General features: G+C 41.2%; 1 protein-coding gene across 2 annotated transcripts; it reads right to left on the reverse strand.

The window, feature by feature from the left end:
• Positions 1-653: 653 nt before the first annotated feature.
• On the reverse strand, positions 654-15,465 carry LOC146307684 (uncharacterized). Of its 2 annotated transcripts, XM_084747186.1 has the most exons (10): positions 15,384-15,465; positions 6,675-12,954; positions 6,480-6,582; positions 5,336-5,414; positions 5,138-5,246; positions 4,719-4,850; positions 2,993-3,082; positions 1,984-2,127; positions 1,680-1,864; positions 654-1,581 (listed from the first exon to the last, which is right to left on the reverse strand). In XM_084747186.1, the coding sequence occupies exons 2-10, from the start codon at positions 12,951-12,953 to the stop codon at positions 1,413-1,415; spliced, it is 7,290 nt and encodes a 2,429-aa protein (XP_084603312.1). In that variant the 5' UTR covers position 12,954; positions 15,384-15,465; the 3' UTR covers positions 654-1,412. The 2 variants fall into 2 exon arrangements, with proteins under 2 accessions (XP_084603312.1, XP_084603311.1); XM_084747185.1 differs by lacking the exons at positions 654-1,581; positions 1,680-1,864; positions 1,984-2,127; ... (4 more) ...; positions 6,480-6,582; positions 15,384-15,465 and adding an exon at positions 15,065-15,331 and having other exon boundaries at positions 6,645-12,954.
• Between the last annotated feature and the right edge of the window lie 2,184 nt (positions 15,466-17,649).

The raw sequence follows: 17,649 nt of genomic DNA on the forward strand, positions 1-17,649 counted from the left end.
TGGAAAACTAAACATTTCAGGCAGGGTGATCTAAGAAAATTAGAGCACGCAATTAATGCCCAAGCTACAGTTCTTCTAACCCACATCTCGCCAGTAAGATTGTTGAAACAAGTCCCTCTGATTAGTTTGAAATGTTACAGTAACACATGACAGCAAAATCAAGGGAGCTGATGTGGAAATATGTCAACCTCAACCGCCCACTGGGGACCTTTAAAGGGGCAGTTCTGATTATTTGAAGTGGGGTCGTATGAGGTACTTATCCATAGTCAGGGTATTGGCTACCAGCTCCCCAGTTTGGAGAAGCAGCAGGAGCACCAGCAGAGAAGCTAAGCAGCTTTGTGCATGTAATCAATAAATGTACGCTATATTTAGAGTATTTTCACCGCATACAAGCCAAATATCACTCTCTCCGAACCAAACAAACTCTCTAGGTGAGATTAGTCTTTTTACCTCAGAGGACACGTGAGTTGCTGGTCTACTGCTGCCTCAATCATTTAGGTTTGTTGTGTTTTTTGTGTTTTATAATGTTAGTTTGGATTCACACAATAACACAAACAAACTAACAGACTGAGGCACATGTAGTCCAACAACTCTGGTGTTCTACGAGGTATAATTACTGATTTTCCTTAAGCAGTCTGGTGGCTTTGAAGAGAACAATATTTGTCTTATATAACTATAATTTCCTGCTTGAAAAGGCTGTTTGATGGCAAGGATAATGGTGAAAATATTCTAAAAACAGTGTACACTTAAACATACTGTTTTTATAGCTGGCTAAATTATGTACTGTAGTTAATAGACTGATTATCAATGCATACCTCAAACAATCCCACTCCAAATAAACTGAACTATCCCTTTATGCATCACCAACGTTTCTTAAACACTATTTGAGACCATGGCAGCATCATTGTTAACTGTAAAAAGGATGAACATGAAAAAAAAATAATGTACACATGGTTTACTTCTTCATGTATGTAAAAAACCTTAAAACAGAACGAGGACCAAACTCTAAAATAACCGTTTTATTGGATGCAGTTGGTCGATCTTATGCTTCTCAGGGATTAAAAGAAAAACAATGAAATGCTCTTTGTTTTCTATTGCTGTCAGGTCATGCATGTAAACTCTATACTGCTAATAAAACCAATTGTTTACTTAAAAATGTATAAAGAAAATACTCTTTTTTTTTTGTTTCAAAATACTATTCGGGGGAGGGATTAAAGGGTGAATTAATAACATTTTTCAACAACACCTTGTTGTTTTCATCCTGAGATTTAAACCAATGTGTGTCCTCTCCAAGGAGTAATTTTACAGTTTTTTAAAATTGTTACGTAAATACAGATTCTGCATCAGACACTGTTCAGTGATGGTGCATCCCGTTGGTCAGCGAGCGTCTTTGTTACCTTTCCTGAAGACTGTCATACTGCGTCAGTTTTGGGCTGGGACAAATGAGTTCCACTCACAAAGTTATAAACCAAAAACTGAGAAGTGCCAAAATATTGTGTGGCGAAGAGTTTTCCATCGGGTGTCGGGTCGGAGAAGGCGATCTCGTCTTTGCTCAGGTATGAACCATAAACAAAGTTGTTCCTGTGCAACAAAATAAAATAAAAATCAAGTGTCAGTTATGTTTAATTTGTTTCCAGGCGATTTAACATCAAATTCTGGCACTTTGTAGACACACTGACCTGAGGCAGTCGAGCATACGTGAGGCGATGCCCTGGCGTCTCATCATGCTGACAACCCAGATGCGGCTGATACCACAGATGGCCGGCTCCGGCGTTGTGGAGCAGCACCAAGCTCTCTGACGTTCAAACATCACCTTCTCTCCCTCTGAACCTTCCGGCACAGGATCCTCGATCACTCTGTAGCCCTGCGAGCATCAGTACGAGGATCAGTACGCTGCTGCAGTGTGTTATTCTTAGGTTTGTTTGTACATAAAAATACATCTGTGAGGACAAACGTGCAGCTGATACGAGATGGCAGTCTTACCTCTTGTATGTGCTCTGCTATGAGGCATCCACCCACTTTCTTGTCGTTGGAGATGAAGAGGAAGGTCTTGGTCTGAGAGGGACACTTGGTCTCCACCTGCTGGAAGCCGAGGTCATTGTCCACCATCTCCCTGATCTCCTCAACCTGAGAAACAAATTGTTAGCGTGTGGTGAAGAAATAATATGCTGAACACGTATTCAGACATTTTTTCTTTCAGCCATCAGATTTCTACAGCTTCAAAATGCACCTCTTGTCAAACTCGTGCACCTGTGCTGTTGGACACTTGTAACAAGAAGGAGTGAAAGCAGGCAGAGAGAAAGAAATACTCAAAAGCATGGTTTCATTTCCTGGAGAAAGGTGGCAACAATGCTAGTTGTAGTAATGAGGCATCTTTCTACATAACATGAGGCTCAAATTCCAGGAACGCCTCGTATTTGATGCACAAGTGCCACTTCTTCTCAGCCGAGCAGCACGTCCGTCACCAATGGTAAATATCCTGTTATAATAACATTGGCACCATGCATGCAGGATTAGCTGTTGCTGCAGCCAGTTCTCAGGCTACAGCCACTACACTGTGTTCAGACTGTTCAGATAACAAAACCGTTGCATTAATGCTAAAAATATGTGTAGGCCTACTTTTTTCCCCCCACACAGAAAATCTGACCGATAACCAGAATCGACAAAGAAACTGCAACCAATAAAATCTTATCAGTTCCCATCCCAAGCATATCACAGATTTTTTCCTGCACTGAAATAGAATATAAGACATTTGTCTTTATCACATTGCCTTCAACTTGGATACTGACAGTGTTGTGCTGTGTAACTTTAGTTAACTCAAGTCAGTTTTATTTATACAGAGGTCACCGATTTACAATCTGACAGCATACAACACCCTCTATCCTAAGACGGCTGGAAAATCAACAATAACCTTGATTCTTTTGTCATTCTAATTCCTCTGAAGGAAGACAGCAAATACGATTTCTGGCCAGTGAGTGTAAACATACTGTACCTTCTTCAGAGCATATTTGGGATCATCTGGCAGGACAAGAATGATCTTGCCGTCAGGATACTCTTGCAGAATCCTTTCTTTTTTCCACCCCTAACAAAAAAGAGAGATGTATGTGAGACAATCCTAAGCATTTCTCATGGTGTTAATTTGCTACACGCAGTAACTTCCTGTGCTCCAAACGTTGCAAATATGCATAAAACCATATATTTAACACTGCAACAGAATCTATTCATTCCATTCTAGTTAAGTGTTGTTACTGTCAGCTACATTTCACACTTGTTTTGCTTCATCATTTCATAGACATAGCTATAGTATATCCTGCTGCATGCTGCTGCAACGATGCTGTTTTATTAACAGAATAATTAAATTTATCTAAATACAATGGCAGAGTCTTGCAAGTGTCTTAAGCCTCTACTGAGTTTCTTTTTTTTTTTTTTTGACTTCAAGCAAGATCCTGAATTTAACTTAAGTGATTTATCAGATTCAGTTCAGATTGTGTTGTAAATAAGTTAGTGTTTTATTTAATCAAATCAACCTTTTTTTTTTATGAATATCGCTCACCTGTTTGTCAGAATAAATGTATACAGACAGCAACTTAATGCAATAAGGGCATAAAATATCGTCTGAATAATAATCTCGCCTTTAGGCTTGCAGCAACATTATGCTACGACGGAAATGGCAATAAAAGAAATCAGAAAACAATTTCTTTTCTTTTCTTTGTTTTTGGTAGTGTTTATAATTTCTGGTGCCCTTAGGGGGACAGCAGGTTCTTTTCATTTTACCACAGTGAAAATGTTTTTGAAAGGCTACACACCAAAAGATATGGATTATAACAGAATACTTATCCATGAACATGAATAAGTTTTGACTTTACAACACTCTGGAGTTACTGGAAAGGCTTACCAAACCTATGTAGCCACATCTGGAATGTAATTGTACAAATAGTATTACTATTTCTAGTATTCATACTAATACTAGTAATATTAGTGTAGCATAACCTGCAAACCTGCATGTGCAGAAATACCAGGATTGAACAGAATGAATAAACATGCAAAACACACACACACACACACACACACACACACACACACACACACACACACACACACACACACACACACACACACTCACACACACACTGCAGCATTCAAAAGTTGATTCAGAATTTGAATATTAATGTTATAACTGAAGCTTTGAAGCTTAGAGCCAGGCAGTACAGCCCTAACTGAACTGTAAGAATATCAGAATACTGAGTAACCCTGTTTGTCATCACAAAAGTCAGCGATCACCCTTATGAATAATTTGATTAGACAAAGGTTTTGTTTGTTTAATTGTGTTGGTTGAGAGTCAGAACACATATATAAGGAAATGTGCTCCATAGCCAAAATCACCCTGCAGTAAATGCCACACACCAGGTTCAGATTATCCTCTCACTCTTAATGTACCCCTCTGCAAGTCAGAGGCACATTCATTTATTTGGTATGCATAAAAAAACCTCATGTTCTCCTGTGTCAAAATTAACTAAACTTAACAAATACCAAACACTAGACAGTTCAAATAAAGCACTCAACACACGCTTGGTGTGAATTCTCCCTCTGTGTATTTTTAGCAGAAGCCTTGTGTGTGCATGGATGCATCTGTGTATCGCCCTGATGAGTCAATATTGTGAGACAGTTTGTAGGCAGGACAAATAATAGACATGTCATTTAAGGAAACTTCCTCTCACCACATATTTGACAGCGCTGATGAACTGGTTGTGGAAGAGTAAATGCTGAGACTCATCTTCAGGGTTGGCAGCAGAGTAGAGCATCCCACACACACTGCAGGCCACAGCTCCAAAATGCTTCTGTCCTGCATCCTGTGAGACAAAGAAAACAACAGATTAATCCATCTTCATAATTATCTTGAAAATGCATACAAAATTTCCTGAACTATCCTCAGTGATATCGAATAACCCACAAGGCCACAAACTGCACTTTCTGACTGATTACAGCAAAAGCAAGGTAAGTAAATTCTGTCCTGTAGTTTGAAGTTTACATGCTGGAGACTGCACAATAACGGACAGATGCTCTAAAATATTGATCAAAGTCACAGAATGCACAGGAGTCCTGTGATTTAAAAAGGTAGACAAAGACATTCACTCACAATAATGGTCTGTGTGCCGTCTTTGTCGGACTCCTTTAGTTTCTTGACTTCTCTCTGCAGACATGCTTCAGACAGGGGAGTCCCGCCATCTTGTGGCTTCGCTGCTCTGCTGTGATACAAACACACATTACATTAGTTCAGGTTTGTATTGCCACGAGGGAAAAAACATCAAATTTAGACTTAAGAGAAAGTTCTTACTCCTGACAAGGTTTTTCAGATGTCTTCTCGGCTGTCTTCGCTGCTTCTGTCTTATTCTCTGGAGACGGAACAACAGTGACTGTAAGAAAAGATAAGATTCTTATATACCGGTACAATTTTGCACAAGCAGTTGGAGGTGTTTCTGACAAAACACAAACACCCGAAAGCAAAGCTCGCTTTTTTTTTAAAATGTGCTAGTCAGAGAATTACATATAGCAGATGGCGAGCAACACACCCCCAGTTTGGAGAAGCAAACACGAGTACCAGTGTAGGGAGCTAAGCAATGCTCTTTCACGTATGTGGCACACAAGGAAGAGGAGGAGGACTCATCCATAATGAGGACTGTTTTTGCTTTGATATCAATACAGACTGATTCTCAAAAATTGACTGTGATGGAAGCGAGTAATGGTGATAGATGTGGACATCTGAATATGCAGGCAAGCAGAAAAGAGACAAAGCAGCTGCACACCACGCAGCATCGTCAACACGCCCAGTTGTGCCTTTCACACAACGACCTGCTCTATTAACCCATGTGGCTCACCTGGGTTAAGTCTGGGCCAGCTAATGCCGACATTTGTGTTCATGCATACAGAGCCTCTGGTTATATCTTGATATTTGCAGTGTTGCAGTACATGTGTGAAACGGGTTTGACTATAGTTAAATATCTCACACAATCCCACTTTAAATAATCCTAACCATCCCTTTAAGCAACATCAACGATGCTTAAATGTTCCCATTGGGTTGTTAAGGTTGAAGCTTTTGCTTGTCAGTCCACAAGATTTCCTGCCGTACCACACTTTAAAAAAAAAATCTGAACTGTCCCTTTAATACGACAGCTCAAACTCAATTCTTTCAGCTCTTTGTTACCATGTAATATGTAGCAACGTTGACACCATATCACTTCCACAGTCTTCTTGATAATTAATATCAACATTTATATAACAAAACTGTCTGTCAGACACAGCAGGATATTTTCACATCTCATACTCCAGTGGTAACAGCTCATATAATATCAAATGCCTAAGGGTACAAATAAGAATAACTGCTCACTAAAATATCCTGAAAACAGAAACACTCATTTATTTAGTAATGTGACAACAAAATGACAGAAATTTAAATAAATCATATGCAAATAAATGCATACCTGCAGGCTTTCGTTCACACTGCTGAGTTTCATCAGACACTTTCGGGCCCTCTTCAGAGGGAGCGGAAGAGGTGGGAGCTGATGAAACTGCATCAGCTATATGCTGTGTAAGAAAGTGAGAGGAGATAAGTAATATCTTTATCCAACAACAATGGTGTTACTGTGACATTATAACATCATCTATTTTTGATTTACCTTGCTCTTGCTGTCTTCTGATGAAGGTGGATTTGGGGCTTTCTGAGGTGTGGAACCAACAGGAGCGGCAGACGTGGTCGACCCAGCAGGATGAGATGCTGTTGACTGCTTGAGCTGAGCTGTGCCCCCGCTAACCGTGGGCTTTAACTGAGGTGAAGCAGAAACAGCAGGCTTGGGCTGCCCCGGAGCTGAAGCAGCTTTTGACTGAGGTGTTGTCAAAACAGGAGGCTTTAATGGAGCTTTAACTGAAGGAACAGCTTTTGAAGAGGCTGCGGAGGTGGCAGCAGTTGTGGCCTTCGACTGCAGTGTCGTTGCGGTGGCGGGCTTCGATGGGCCTGAAGTCTGTCCAGCAGGTGTGGTCTGAGCTTTGAGTCTCGCCTGGCTGGAAAGCTGCGATGGAACTGTGGGTTTTGACTGAACCGTGGGCTTCGGTTGAGCTGTGGGGTTTGACTGAACGTTGGGTCGTGCCGGCTGCGCAGACCTCGACTGAGGGCTAGGCTTTGCTGGTGCTACTGGTAAGGGGTCATCATCTAGTTCAAAGTCCTCAAAGGAATACTTGGGCCTAGGCTTGTATGGCTTGTACTCAACAGGCTTCTGTTTTTGGGCATTAAGACCGTTGGGCATGGGAGGGGGTACTGCTGGGAGGACCTTCTTGGTGGCTGATCTGGTCACTTTTGGAGCAGGCCCTGGAGAAGGAGTTGCTTTAGGAGTCTGAGCCTTTGTTAGCCTCGTAGATTTGCGGGTTTCAACAGCAGGAGATGCAGTTTTGGGTTCTTCACTTTTAGCAGATTCAGTTTTAGTGGGTTCAGTTTTGGCAGGTTCAGTTTTGGAGGTTTCTGGTTTAGCGTGTTCCGTTTTGGAGGTTTCAGCCGGCGGAGTGTCAACCTTGGGAACCTCTGCTTTCGGTGTTGCAGGCTTGCTAGTTGAGGGAGGACTTGGGAGAGGTGTTTTAGATGGACTGGCTGCAGGTGGAGGAGTCGAGGTCACAGGACTCAAAGAAAATGCAGCCAGAGGTGCTTGCCAATCGATATCTGAAAACATCTGATTTGCTTGGTCAGATTTAAGTTTCTTGACACGTGCCCAGGACATTTTCTCTCTCTGCAGTTCAACTTGTCTTAGTCTTTGATATCTCGTTAGCTTCTTTTTCTCATGGGCTTTCAGTGGCACCGAAACTTGCGTGATGAAGAAACGTCTCTTTGGAGCCTCTGTGGCAGGCTTGGCCTCTGCAGACTGAGCTGTGGAGGGCTGGGCTGTAGATGCCTCAGCTGTAGAGGCCTGAGCTGTCGATGCCTCCTCAGGAGGGGTCACTGAAGCAGAGCACCCATCTGGTCCAGCAGGAGTCGCAACATTAACAGTGTCTGATTCCTGCATGTTAACAGGTGGACTTTCCGTCTTGCTGGCTTCACTCTTGCTGGCTTCACTCTTGCTGGCTTCACTCTTGGCTGCCTCTTCTGCTGCTGCAGCCGCCGCCGCCGCCGCTGCTGCTGCTTGTTTTTCTTCCTCTATCCTCTTCAGCAACATGCTGTCTGTGGCGATGTCCTCTGCAATTTCCTGACACAGGGCTAAGAGGTTCAGCTGCTGTCTGTTTGCTGTTCTCTTAGCTGCCGCAGCCTTTTGCTCAGCCAGCGCTGCCAGGCGGGCTTTGGTTCTGGCCTGTGTGTTCATTTCTTGTTTCTTGGGTTTCGCTTCTTCCTGTCCCTTTTTATCATCTCCAGTCTTTTCAGCTGTGCTGTTTTGCTTCAAGTCGGTCCCAGAAGTGTCATCTTTATTCTTCTCATTAAGCTTTTCCTCAGACGCTTTAGGAGGGACTGCCTCAGGTGTTTCCTGGGGTTTTTCTATTATGGTAATGTCACTATCTTCTTCATTGTCTTCCTCTGCTACTACAATCTCACGACCGATCTCTATATCCTCTAGAATCTGCACTTCTTGTACATCCAAGTTACCCTCAGCATTCTCGATCACCAGTGAATTACAGTCTTCATTTGTGACTTGAAAGTTTGTCAAATTGATATTTGAGGCATTAACATCCATCATGTCAGCTGATGGTTGCTGGCAATAATCAGAATTTTGAACAACTTCAACACTTTCCTGGGTTGAAACTTCCGTCCAAAGCTTGGTTTCTTGAATTGAATTGGTCACTGTAGCATCTTTGATCTCGCCAGTTGTTTCTGCCTCAGGGAAGATGGTTTGTTGGGAACCATTTAAAATCCTTTCGTTTTCCGATTCACCCACCATCACACCATCTGGATTCACCTGCTCAGAAAGGACGGACAACCCTGATTCGGCTGCTGCTTGAGTGACAATATCATAATGAATTTCACTCTGTGGTACTGGTTCCAAGATCACAAACTCCTCAGATGTACTGTCTGGTATTTCAACTTCAGTGCTGGCTGTAGCTGTTGTCACTGTGACAGCTGCGACCTCCTGAAGTCCAGTGTCCTCCTGCACCTGTTCAGAAAATTCTGTGGCACAGTCTGGATACCCATTACTTTCACTTTTTTCTGTTGGATCTTCTGACTGGCCATCTGGCAGGCTGATGTCATCGCTAGAGCTGATCACTGCAACTTGTTTTACATCCACACTCATGTTTCTCTGCTCAAACTGTGTAGAAATACAACCCTCTTGCACCCCGACGGCTTGCACTTCCATTCCAACTTTGTGGTTGTCTGAGACGCAAATTTGTTGCTTGACACATTCCTCGTTTTCCAGTTGTTGGGTACTAAGTTCTCTGTTTTCATTAGTAGATGAATCTCCTTCCATCTGCTGGGTCTCAGTGTTTTGTATATCCAGTATAGACATGCCATCGTGGTTCTCTGATGCTGTAGGAATCTCTCTTTCATCAGAACTCTCTGGACTACTAATGGGTTCATACACTACCTGGTTTTTGCAGATATCCGCCTCTGACTGACTGACTGCCTTAATCTGTTCTTCTGATGCCTGAATTACTATGTCAAGGTCATCAGGTTGGCCACAAACAAAAACTATTACTTCATTGTTCCCAGTTCCTTCTTCTTCAATATTACTGACCGTTTTGTCAGCCTTATCAGAGGAATTGACTGCAGCCTCTTCTTTGACCTCATGAATCACTTGCTTCACAGTTTCCTCCTCTAATGCAGAATGTACCCTGTCTATTGATCCACTTATTACATCAATATCTCCTTGGATATGCTCGGAACTAGGCTGCATGTCTTCATTATCCTTAGTTTCAGAGTTTGTCAAAGGAAGAGGTTTGTGGATTTCGTTTGACAAGGCCATATGGGGTTTAGGTTCGTCGACTTCCCTTACTCCCTGGTTTTGCTGTACTGCTGCAGGTGCTGCATTACAAATCTCAGACGTTGTTGCAGTTTCCATATTTATTTGAGCCTCTGAAACATCAACACATTCAGCAATAAGCTTGTCTGCATCTTTCTGAACTTCTGTGTTGAGTTTGCTGACCTCCAGGCTCCCCTGGCTTTGTATTTCCATTGTAGATGGCGGATTTGAAATTTCCACTGGTGTAGCTGTTGCTTGCACGTCCATTTCTATTTGATTCTCAGTAACGTCTACACATTCTGCAATAACCTTGTCCTTGTTTTCTTCAGTCTCAGTATTGGTGATGATTAAATCTTTTTGTACTTGGATGTCTGTGGTGTGTTCATTGACCTCCTGATCTCTCTGGTTTTGTGTCTGTACTGTAGTTGTTGGATCAGAAAGCTCCTCTGGTGTTGCCTTTCTCTGCAAACCTATTTCTCTTTGACTCTCAGTTGCATTGACACATTCTGTGATAACCTTGTTTTTATTTCCATTATTCTCAGACGTCTGAATCATTAGGCCTTCTTGAACTTTTTCCGATATGTCTGTTGCAGGTTCAGGAACTTCTTGGCTCTTCTGTACCTGTGTTTTCATGTTAGAAATCTTCTCTGATGTCTGCATGTCCAATTCATCCCTGCCTTCATCTTTGAGGCTCTGACAATTTGCAACTGGATGTCTCTGTATTTTATCAGACAAGTATGTGATGCGTTCACTGGCTTCTGGGCTCTCCCTGCTTTGAAATTCCACTGTAGATGCAGGATGAGAAATCTCTGCTGCCCTCTCGGGTCCACTGGTACATTCAAAATCTACCTTGCCTTCCTTTTCCATTATTTCAGAATTTTCAGTCACAATATCTCGATAACCCTCAGTAGATATGTCTGTGGTGAGTTCACTGACTTCCTGTCCTTTCTCGCTTTGTACTTCCACTGTAGCTGCTTGATTAGAAACCTCTGATGTCAGCGCAGCTTTCGTTTCCATTTTGATTTGACTCTCAGGTGCACTGGTGTGTTCAAAGTTCACCTTGTCTTCATTTTTGATTATGTTAGAATTTACAACATGATCCTCATTATGTGCTGATATAACTGTGGCACATTCACTGACTTCTGGGCTTTGTATTTCCACTGTAGCAGCTTGATTAGATGTTACTGAAGCCTTTATATCCATTTTGACTGGACTGTTTGGTGCAGTGGCATGTTCAAAGGTCATCTTTTCTTTGACTTCAACAGGTATTTCTGTACTGTGGTCATTAACTTTGTGGTTCGCCTGGTTTTGTATATCCTCTTTAGGTGCTGAGTCAGACTTCTGCTCTGATGTTATTTTCGTCTGCATGGTCACGTCTATCTGGGCCTCGGAGACTCTGACACAATCGGAGAACACCTCTGTTTGATTTTGCACATGAACGGCCTCACAATGTGGTGTTATTACTTCAGTACAGCTGCCAGTCGTCTTATCCTTCACCTCTTGGCTCAGCTGTAGCTTAGCTAAAGACTCGGAACCCAACTCCTGTCCTTTCCTTTCGCTTTCTCCAAGCTTTTCTTCAGACTTTCTGACTATTTTGTTCACGCCGTCACATGAGTTGGTAATTGTATCTGGCACTTCATGTCTCACTCTATCTTGCAGGTGTTCAGATTTTGATTCCTCTTTGAATGTGACTTGAATTTTGAAGCTGATGTCTGTTTGAGTCTCTGGATTGCCAACAGACTCTGTTGTCATTCTCTCTGGATGACTACCTCCTACCAGGATCCCTCCTGGTGCAGAGATAGTTTCTTTTGACAATGCTTTATCTTCTTCACCTACATCACTATGGCCTGCAGAAATACTGGCTGCTTCAGTCACTCCCTGCGCTTTATGCTCTCCTTCTTTACTTTCACATTTTCTATCCAGCTTTATCTCCTCAGAAACAGACTCTGTGGCCTCCTTTGTTTCAATTTCTCTGCTCACATCTGTCTGACTTCTACAAGCAGCTGAGTCTGTCCTTTCATCTGCCTGTGCTTCACCTTCACCGCCTGGATTTGTCTCTCTGGAACTAGAACATAGTGTTTCCACTAATGAAGGTAGTGTTTCTTTTTCTGCATCCATTTGGCTTTTGATGGACTTTGCATCGTCCTTTTCATTTTCCCCTGCCTCAGATGTGATGAAACCTGTATCTGTTGCAGTGACAGAGTCTAATGATTCTCTACATGATGCCAGTGCTTCATTATCAACGAGCTTCTGGCTTTTTAATTCCTCATGTTTACTTTCAGCTGCGCATTCAAATTCGACACTAGCTTCTGCTCTCCCTGTAACAGAGACAAAACTTTCTTTTGACTCTGCTTGTGTTGCATGAAGTGATATTTCTTTTGCCTCTTGTTCAGATTCCTTTTTCTCGTCCTGATTAGCATCACATGACGAATCTGAAAATCTACCATAATTGTGGTCCATCTGAATAGTGTCTGTAGGTGCCGATGGTGACCCTTGGCTCGTCTCCTGTGGATCAGAAGACGGCTCTTCAGCCTTGCGCTTAGCTTTGACTCGATTTGAATATTGTCTGATGCAGCGGGCCTTGTCACCATCATCCCTCTCTCTGAAGAGGTCAGTCTTACTACCGTCGCTACTCAACTCATCCTCAGACTCTGTGGAGGCGGTTCGCTTCAGGGAAGCTTTGGAGTTAGCTTTCTGTGAGGGAGCTTCTCCGCAGGAGGCACTTGTGGCTTTCAGGAGCTTGGCTTTTTTGACAGGTGGTTCAGAGATGGTTTTGCTGGAATCCTTTGGAGGGGAACTCTGTTTGGGTGACTTGGCTGGTTTATTCCCCCCTTCCACTGAAGAAGCAGACAGTTTTTTCTTAGTCCGTGGTGTTGCTGTCTTTTCTCGCGCATTTCCTGTTTTAAGGGAATTTTTATTTGTAGCTGGTGCAGTTTTGGATGGCAGAGCCTCCCCGTCCTCCTCATCCAACTTCCTCATCTTGGGCTGAGGATCATGAGGAGACGATCCTCTCTTTGGGGCTGGCATTCTGTCAAAATATTGGACACAAATTGAGAAATTACAATAAGCATTGTAAGGACAGGACAGCAGAGCAGATGCAACTTCATCCTTAAAAGTAGAATTAAAGGATTTGTAAGCTGCTGGTTGAAAATATACCATTCAATGTTGACCCTTCCACCCCAGCTCAATGAACAAGAGAGGCAGGGACACAGAGAGTAGGGCTGTGTATTGGCAAGGATATATGTATCATGCTGAAAGCAAAGCAATGGATTGATTTTTTTAAATTAAATTTTAGGAAAACTATCGTAGTATAAACAACACAGAACCACCATAAAATCAAATAAAAAGAGTTTACTTTTTTATGCAATCAAAACAGTGGGATCTGCATTTGTATTTATCACAGTCCTTCATTAAAATTCATGAATCAGTGTTTCTGAGAAACGATACAGTAGGATAAGACATAATATTACAACACTCAAGTGATATTTTCTTAGGCCCCTAATAGGAAGTGGATTAAAGGTGGAGCAAGTGATCCTGGTGAAAGTTGATTGTTGAGTCTCATTCCCAGGTCGTGAAATACAAATGCTGTGGTTTGGTGGTGTGGTGACTCACCACAGAAGAGGGGCCAAGTCTGCACACAGCCAGCCAAAAATATTAAGGTGCAAGACAAAATATATCACTGGACGCTACAAAAGAGAAAAATCTGCACACTGCTAGGCTCCAAATAAAGATCTTTCTCAGGCCTGAAATGTTGCCCTTAAAGAGAATATCCTACAAGACCATTACAATATTTTTTGGAGCGTAACACAAGTGTTGGTATTCGACAACCTGGGAATGAGACAGAGCAATCAACTATCTTTCTCCAGAGTAGCCCAGAAACATCCAGAGAACAGCAAACTAATGAGAAAATTAGAAAACCCAGGCGGAGTGCAGTCTCTGCAGATACAGACACCATCACACACTTAAAATGAGGCATTAGTGACGACCAAGGAGGATTATTTTTATAGGATTCTACACGTTGTTGTTTTATAATGGGAAATATCGAATAGTATAAAGTAAATCATAAAATGCAGTAACTTTCACAATCATTTCACTAGAACAGCAGGTGATGGTCAAATCACGTTACCCTGCCCAAAAACTAATGAAAGAAAACAGATATATAACATGCTTATTGGAATAGCTTCCCCCTTTATATACCTCAATCTATCCATCATGCATCAACTGAAAGAGTACTGAAAATCTGGACTTAAATGCAAGCACTGTTACATTACTAAAATATCACTCAATAACAAGTACTGGTGTTAGAAAAATACCTAAGTAAAATTACAAAGTATGCATGTCAAAAACTACTCAGGGTATTAGTTACTTTTGAACAGTTGATACTTAACGCATTATCAAAAGCAGCTTTTCAATCATCTGACTATCATATAATCGTCTAGAGTTGCAAATTTTGTGCATTTCCCTAAATCGATAGTTGAAAATGTTTACAATCATTAATAATTTACAAGATACAAAACACATTCCTACAATTATTTTACTCATTTTCATTTTCTTCTGTTTTGTTTTGTCATTTAAAACTGAAGTGTCCTTAGTCAACAAAAGGCTCTGCTGGACAAAACAATGCCAAATGACATGCAGTTACTGCCATTTCTAGACTATTGATCACACATCCAGGAATACATTTGAGTTGGTTGAATTCTCAATTCTAATCGATCAACTAATGATTGATCATTATCATCCTTAGTCCAAACCTGTGCTGCTGCAGTGTTTAGTGTTTTGTTTGCGATCAGATCACCTTATTAGCTACAAAAATGCAGATGAAAGGTTTGGATATTAATTCAAATTGTAAATAGTAATCAATTGTGATTTTAAAAGTAACTAAGTAGATTACATGGTGTAATGCATACTAAAGCAGGAAAAAAAGTACTGACTTGAAAATCTACTCATCTAAGTACAAGTACCCCCCCAAAAAACTACTTAATTTCAGTAAACTGAGTATTTGTTATTAGTTACTTCCACCCCTGCTGGTTTTCCTATCAAGCAACAAGGCTGGCTAACGCTGGACATAAACAAGAGATAAATCGCAGTTAAACTAGGAGGCTAACGAGTCACACACTGTACGATTTACGTTTACTCACGTATTATCCTTCTACATTACTCATCTCAATGTCTGTCTAGCAGCCGGCAGAGACTGTTGTCAGCAGGAGCAGTGCAGACAGAAACAGAAATGGTCAGTTAGCTAGCTAGCAGAGGCTAGCTGAAGTGCACAGTGGAGGCAGGCAGGCAGCTAACGGCAGCTAGCAGCAGCAACTCGCAACAAATGAGCGACCGAGGCTCCGCCGCTGAAGTCAGTCCAAACAGCAGCCTCACGCACACGGCGCCGAGGCGACACAGGAGTTCACACGCTAATAACGTCTGAGGAAGCGCAGAGACAAGACATGCGTCAATGAAACTCACTTTGATGTTTTCTTTTTCAACAACAGCTGTTTTTTTTTCCTGTGAATAAAAATTAACTGTACTTCCGGAGGGAAACGGCGGATGTGACGTAGCAGCCCTCCAGGCACGCTAAAAACCGAGAGAGAGAGCTACTTTATTTTGTTTAACGGACATCGTGAGGTGATATAAGTAAAGTTAAAAGTTTATAATAAACAGTATGACAGACTCTTGACGTATGTAAAATATATTTAGAAGAAAACATTACAACATACAGAATCCATATATTTTTACAGGCTTACAGACAAAGATCTTAAAGGGACTCTTTGTCCCAAAATCAAAGGTACATATTTTTCGTCTCAACTGTAGTGCTATGTATTCATCTAGAAGAGGACTTTTAAAGGGATAGTTCACTCAAAAATGAAAAAAATAAAAATAAAAAAAATAAATTATCTACTCACTCTCACGCTGATTGAAGGTCAAGTTTAGTTTTTTTAGCCCACAAAAAACTGCTGGAGTTTCACAGGAAAATAGCATTGCAAAATCTCCCAAACAATCTAAGTGAATGCTGATCAGTTATCAACCGTAAAAACACAACTGACAAAAAAAAAAAGTCATCTAAGCCCCAGCATAGCTGACTTGAAAGATGTCATTTACATCACTGTAGATCTGAACAGGGTGTGTGTGGTGTGACAGTGTGTGTGTACAAGTGAACGGCATTTTGGGGCTTGTACTTTATTTTTATATCTTTGTGGAACATCTTTGATGCTCCTCTCAGTTACTGCAGGTTTTTTCCACATCAGATTTTTTTTTGCAAGTAAACTTTGCAAGTAAATTGTCCTTGTAACTATTGAATTCCTTCAAACGACACATAATATCTGCTGGGATAAACAGAGCTGAGAGGTTGGATGCTGTCAGTTGGTTGGCCATTTTTGTCTGAATTTACCCAGAATTCATTCTGTCATAGTCCTTCTTAAGATAGTCAAGAACTAAACTGTTTTGTGCAACGGATGAATTTGGACATATATTTAGACATTTGTGACCTTTGTGATCCCACAGATGCTTAACAGTTCAGTCAAGGTAGCCTATTATTGCTGTTTGCCATAACTTCAGACTACATAAAATACATAAAAAAAAGGTCTGTCCTAAGGCATTTGCAGGTGTGTGACTCTGGGAAAGTGGGAATGACAGTAAAATTCTTCTAAACTTTTGTATGTCTGGACTTTCTCACACATTTAGTTTATTTTATGTGACCTTCTTTTCATAACTAATGTAATATTTGTTCACTCATTGTGAGCAGTTTCATGCAGGATCTACTCTCTTCCCACCTAACGCCATCTGTCACCGTGCAGAAGGAGGTGTGCATCTACTCGTGGATGAGAGGTTACATCTCAGGACAGGACACCGTAAATGTTCACATCCCATGCTGTCATGAGCATGAGCCTGTCACCCATCAGTAGATGCATGTTTCCTTCTGCACAGTGAAAATAGTTCCTCCATGAAACTGCTCACAATAAATTCTGTGGATGATCGTGAGTAACCGGGTCATGGTTTCTGGAAACAAACATTGAGTTTTTCAAATTTATTTTTTGTAGCATTGAGCACCACAATGCCATCTAGTTCTATTATATTCAAGAGAATGCAGACATCTCTGTGGTCAATATCTCCAAAAATCTGCGAATCACATGTAACAATCTTGATGTACAAATAAAAGTTGAACTTAGGGTGACCTGTCCCTTTACAAAGAATCATGACATTCCTGTTCATCCAATCAGATTTATTTTTATCTCCAGCAATGTCATCATTACATCAGGTCACTTTATTTATCTAGTTATCTCTTAGATACCTAGATTTTCTTCTTAACTTCTGTTATCATATACGTCTGTCTATCTGTATATTTCATAAACTTAAAAGATCACAGTTAAATACCACAAATGAGTCATCCTTTTTGGCAGATTTGTATAACCTCAACAGGTCTGAGGGCTGTTTTGCATGTGTGTGTGTGCACCAGTTCAAACTGCAGCAATTTGAGGGAGAAGTCTGACAAAATTAAGTGGTCTGTATTCAACTTACATTCACAGCCTTCTTCACACATTTCTCAGGGAATATTTTGTGCATATTTTATGTTGCAGATGTTTTCAACTATATACCATACTAAGAGGAGAAGTGCAAGATAATGTGGAGGATGGTCTTTGCATTTCCTAAACACTTAGCAGCCTTTTTGTTTATTGGATAAAACTAACGAATTAAAAAACCTCTCTTGTCAGTCTCTTTTCTGTCTCTTTGTTGT

This window comes from Lutjanus erythropterus, chromosome 21, assembly GCF_056507025.1.
Source record: "Lutjanus erythropterus isolate fLutEry1 chromosome 21, fLutEry1.hap2, whole genome shotgun sequence".
In the NCBI taxonomy this organism is placed as follows: domain Eukaryota; kingdom Metazoa; phylum Chordata; class Actinopteri; order Lutjaniformes; family Lutjanidae; genus Lutjanus; species Lutjanus erythropterus.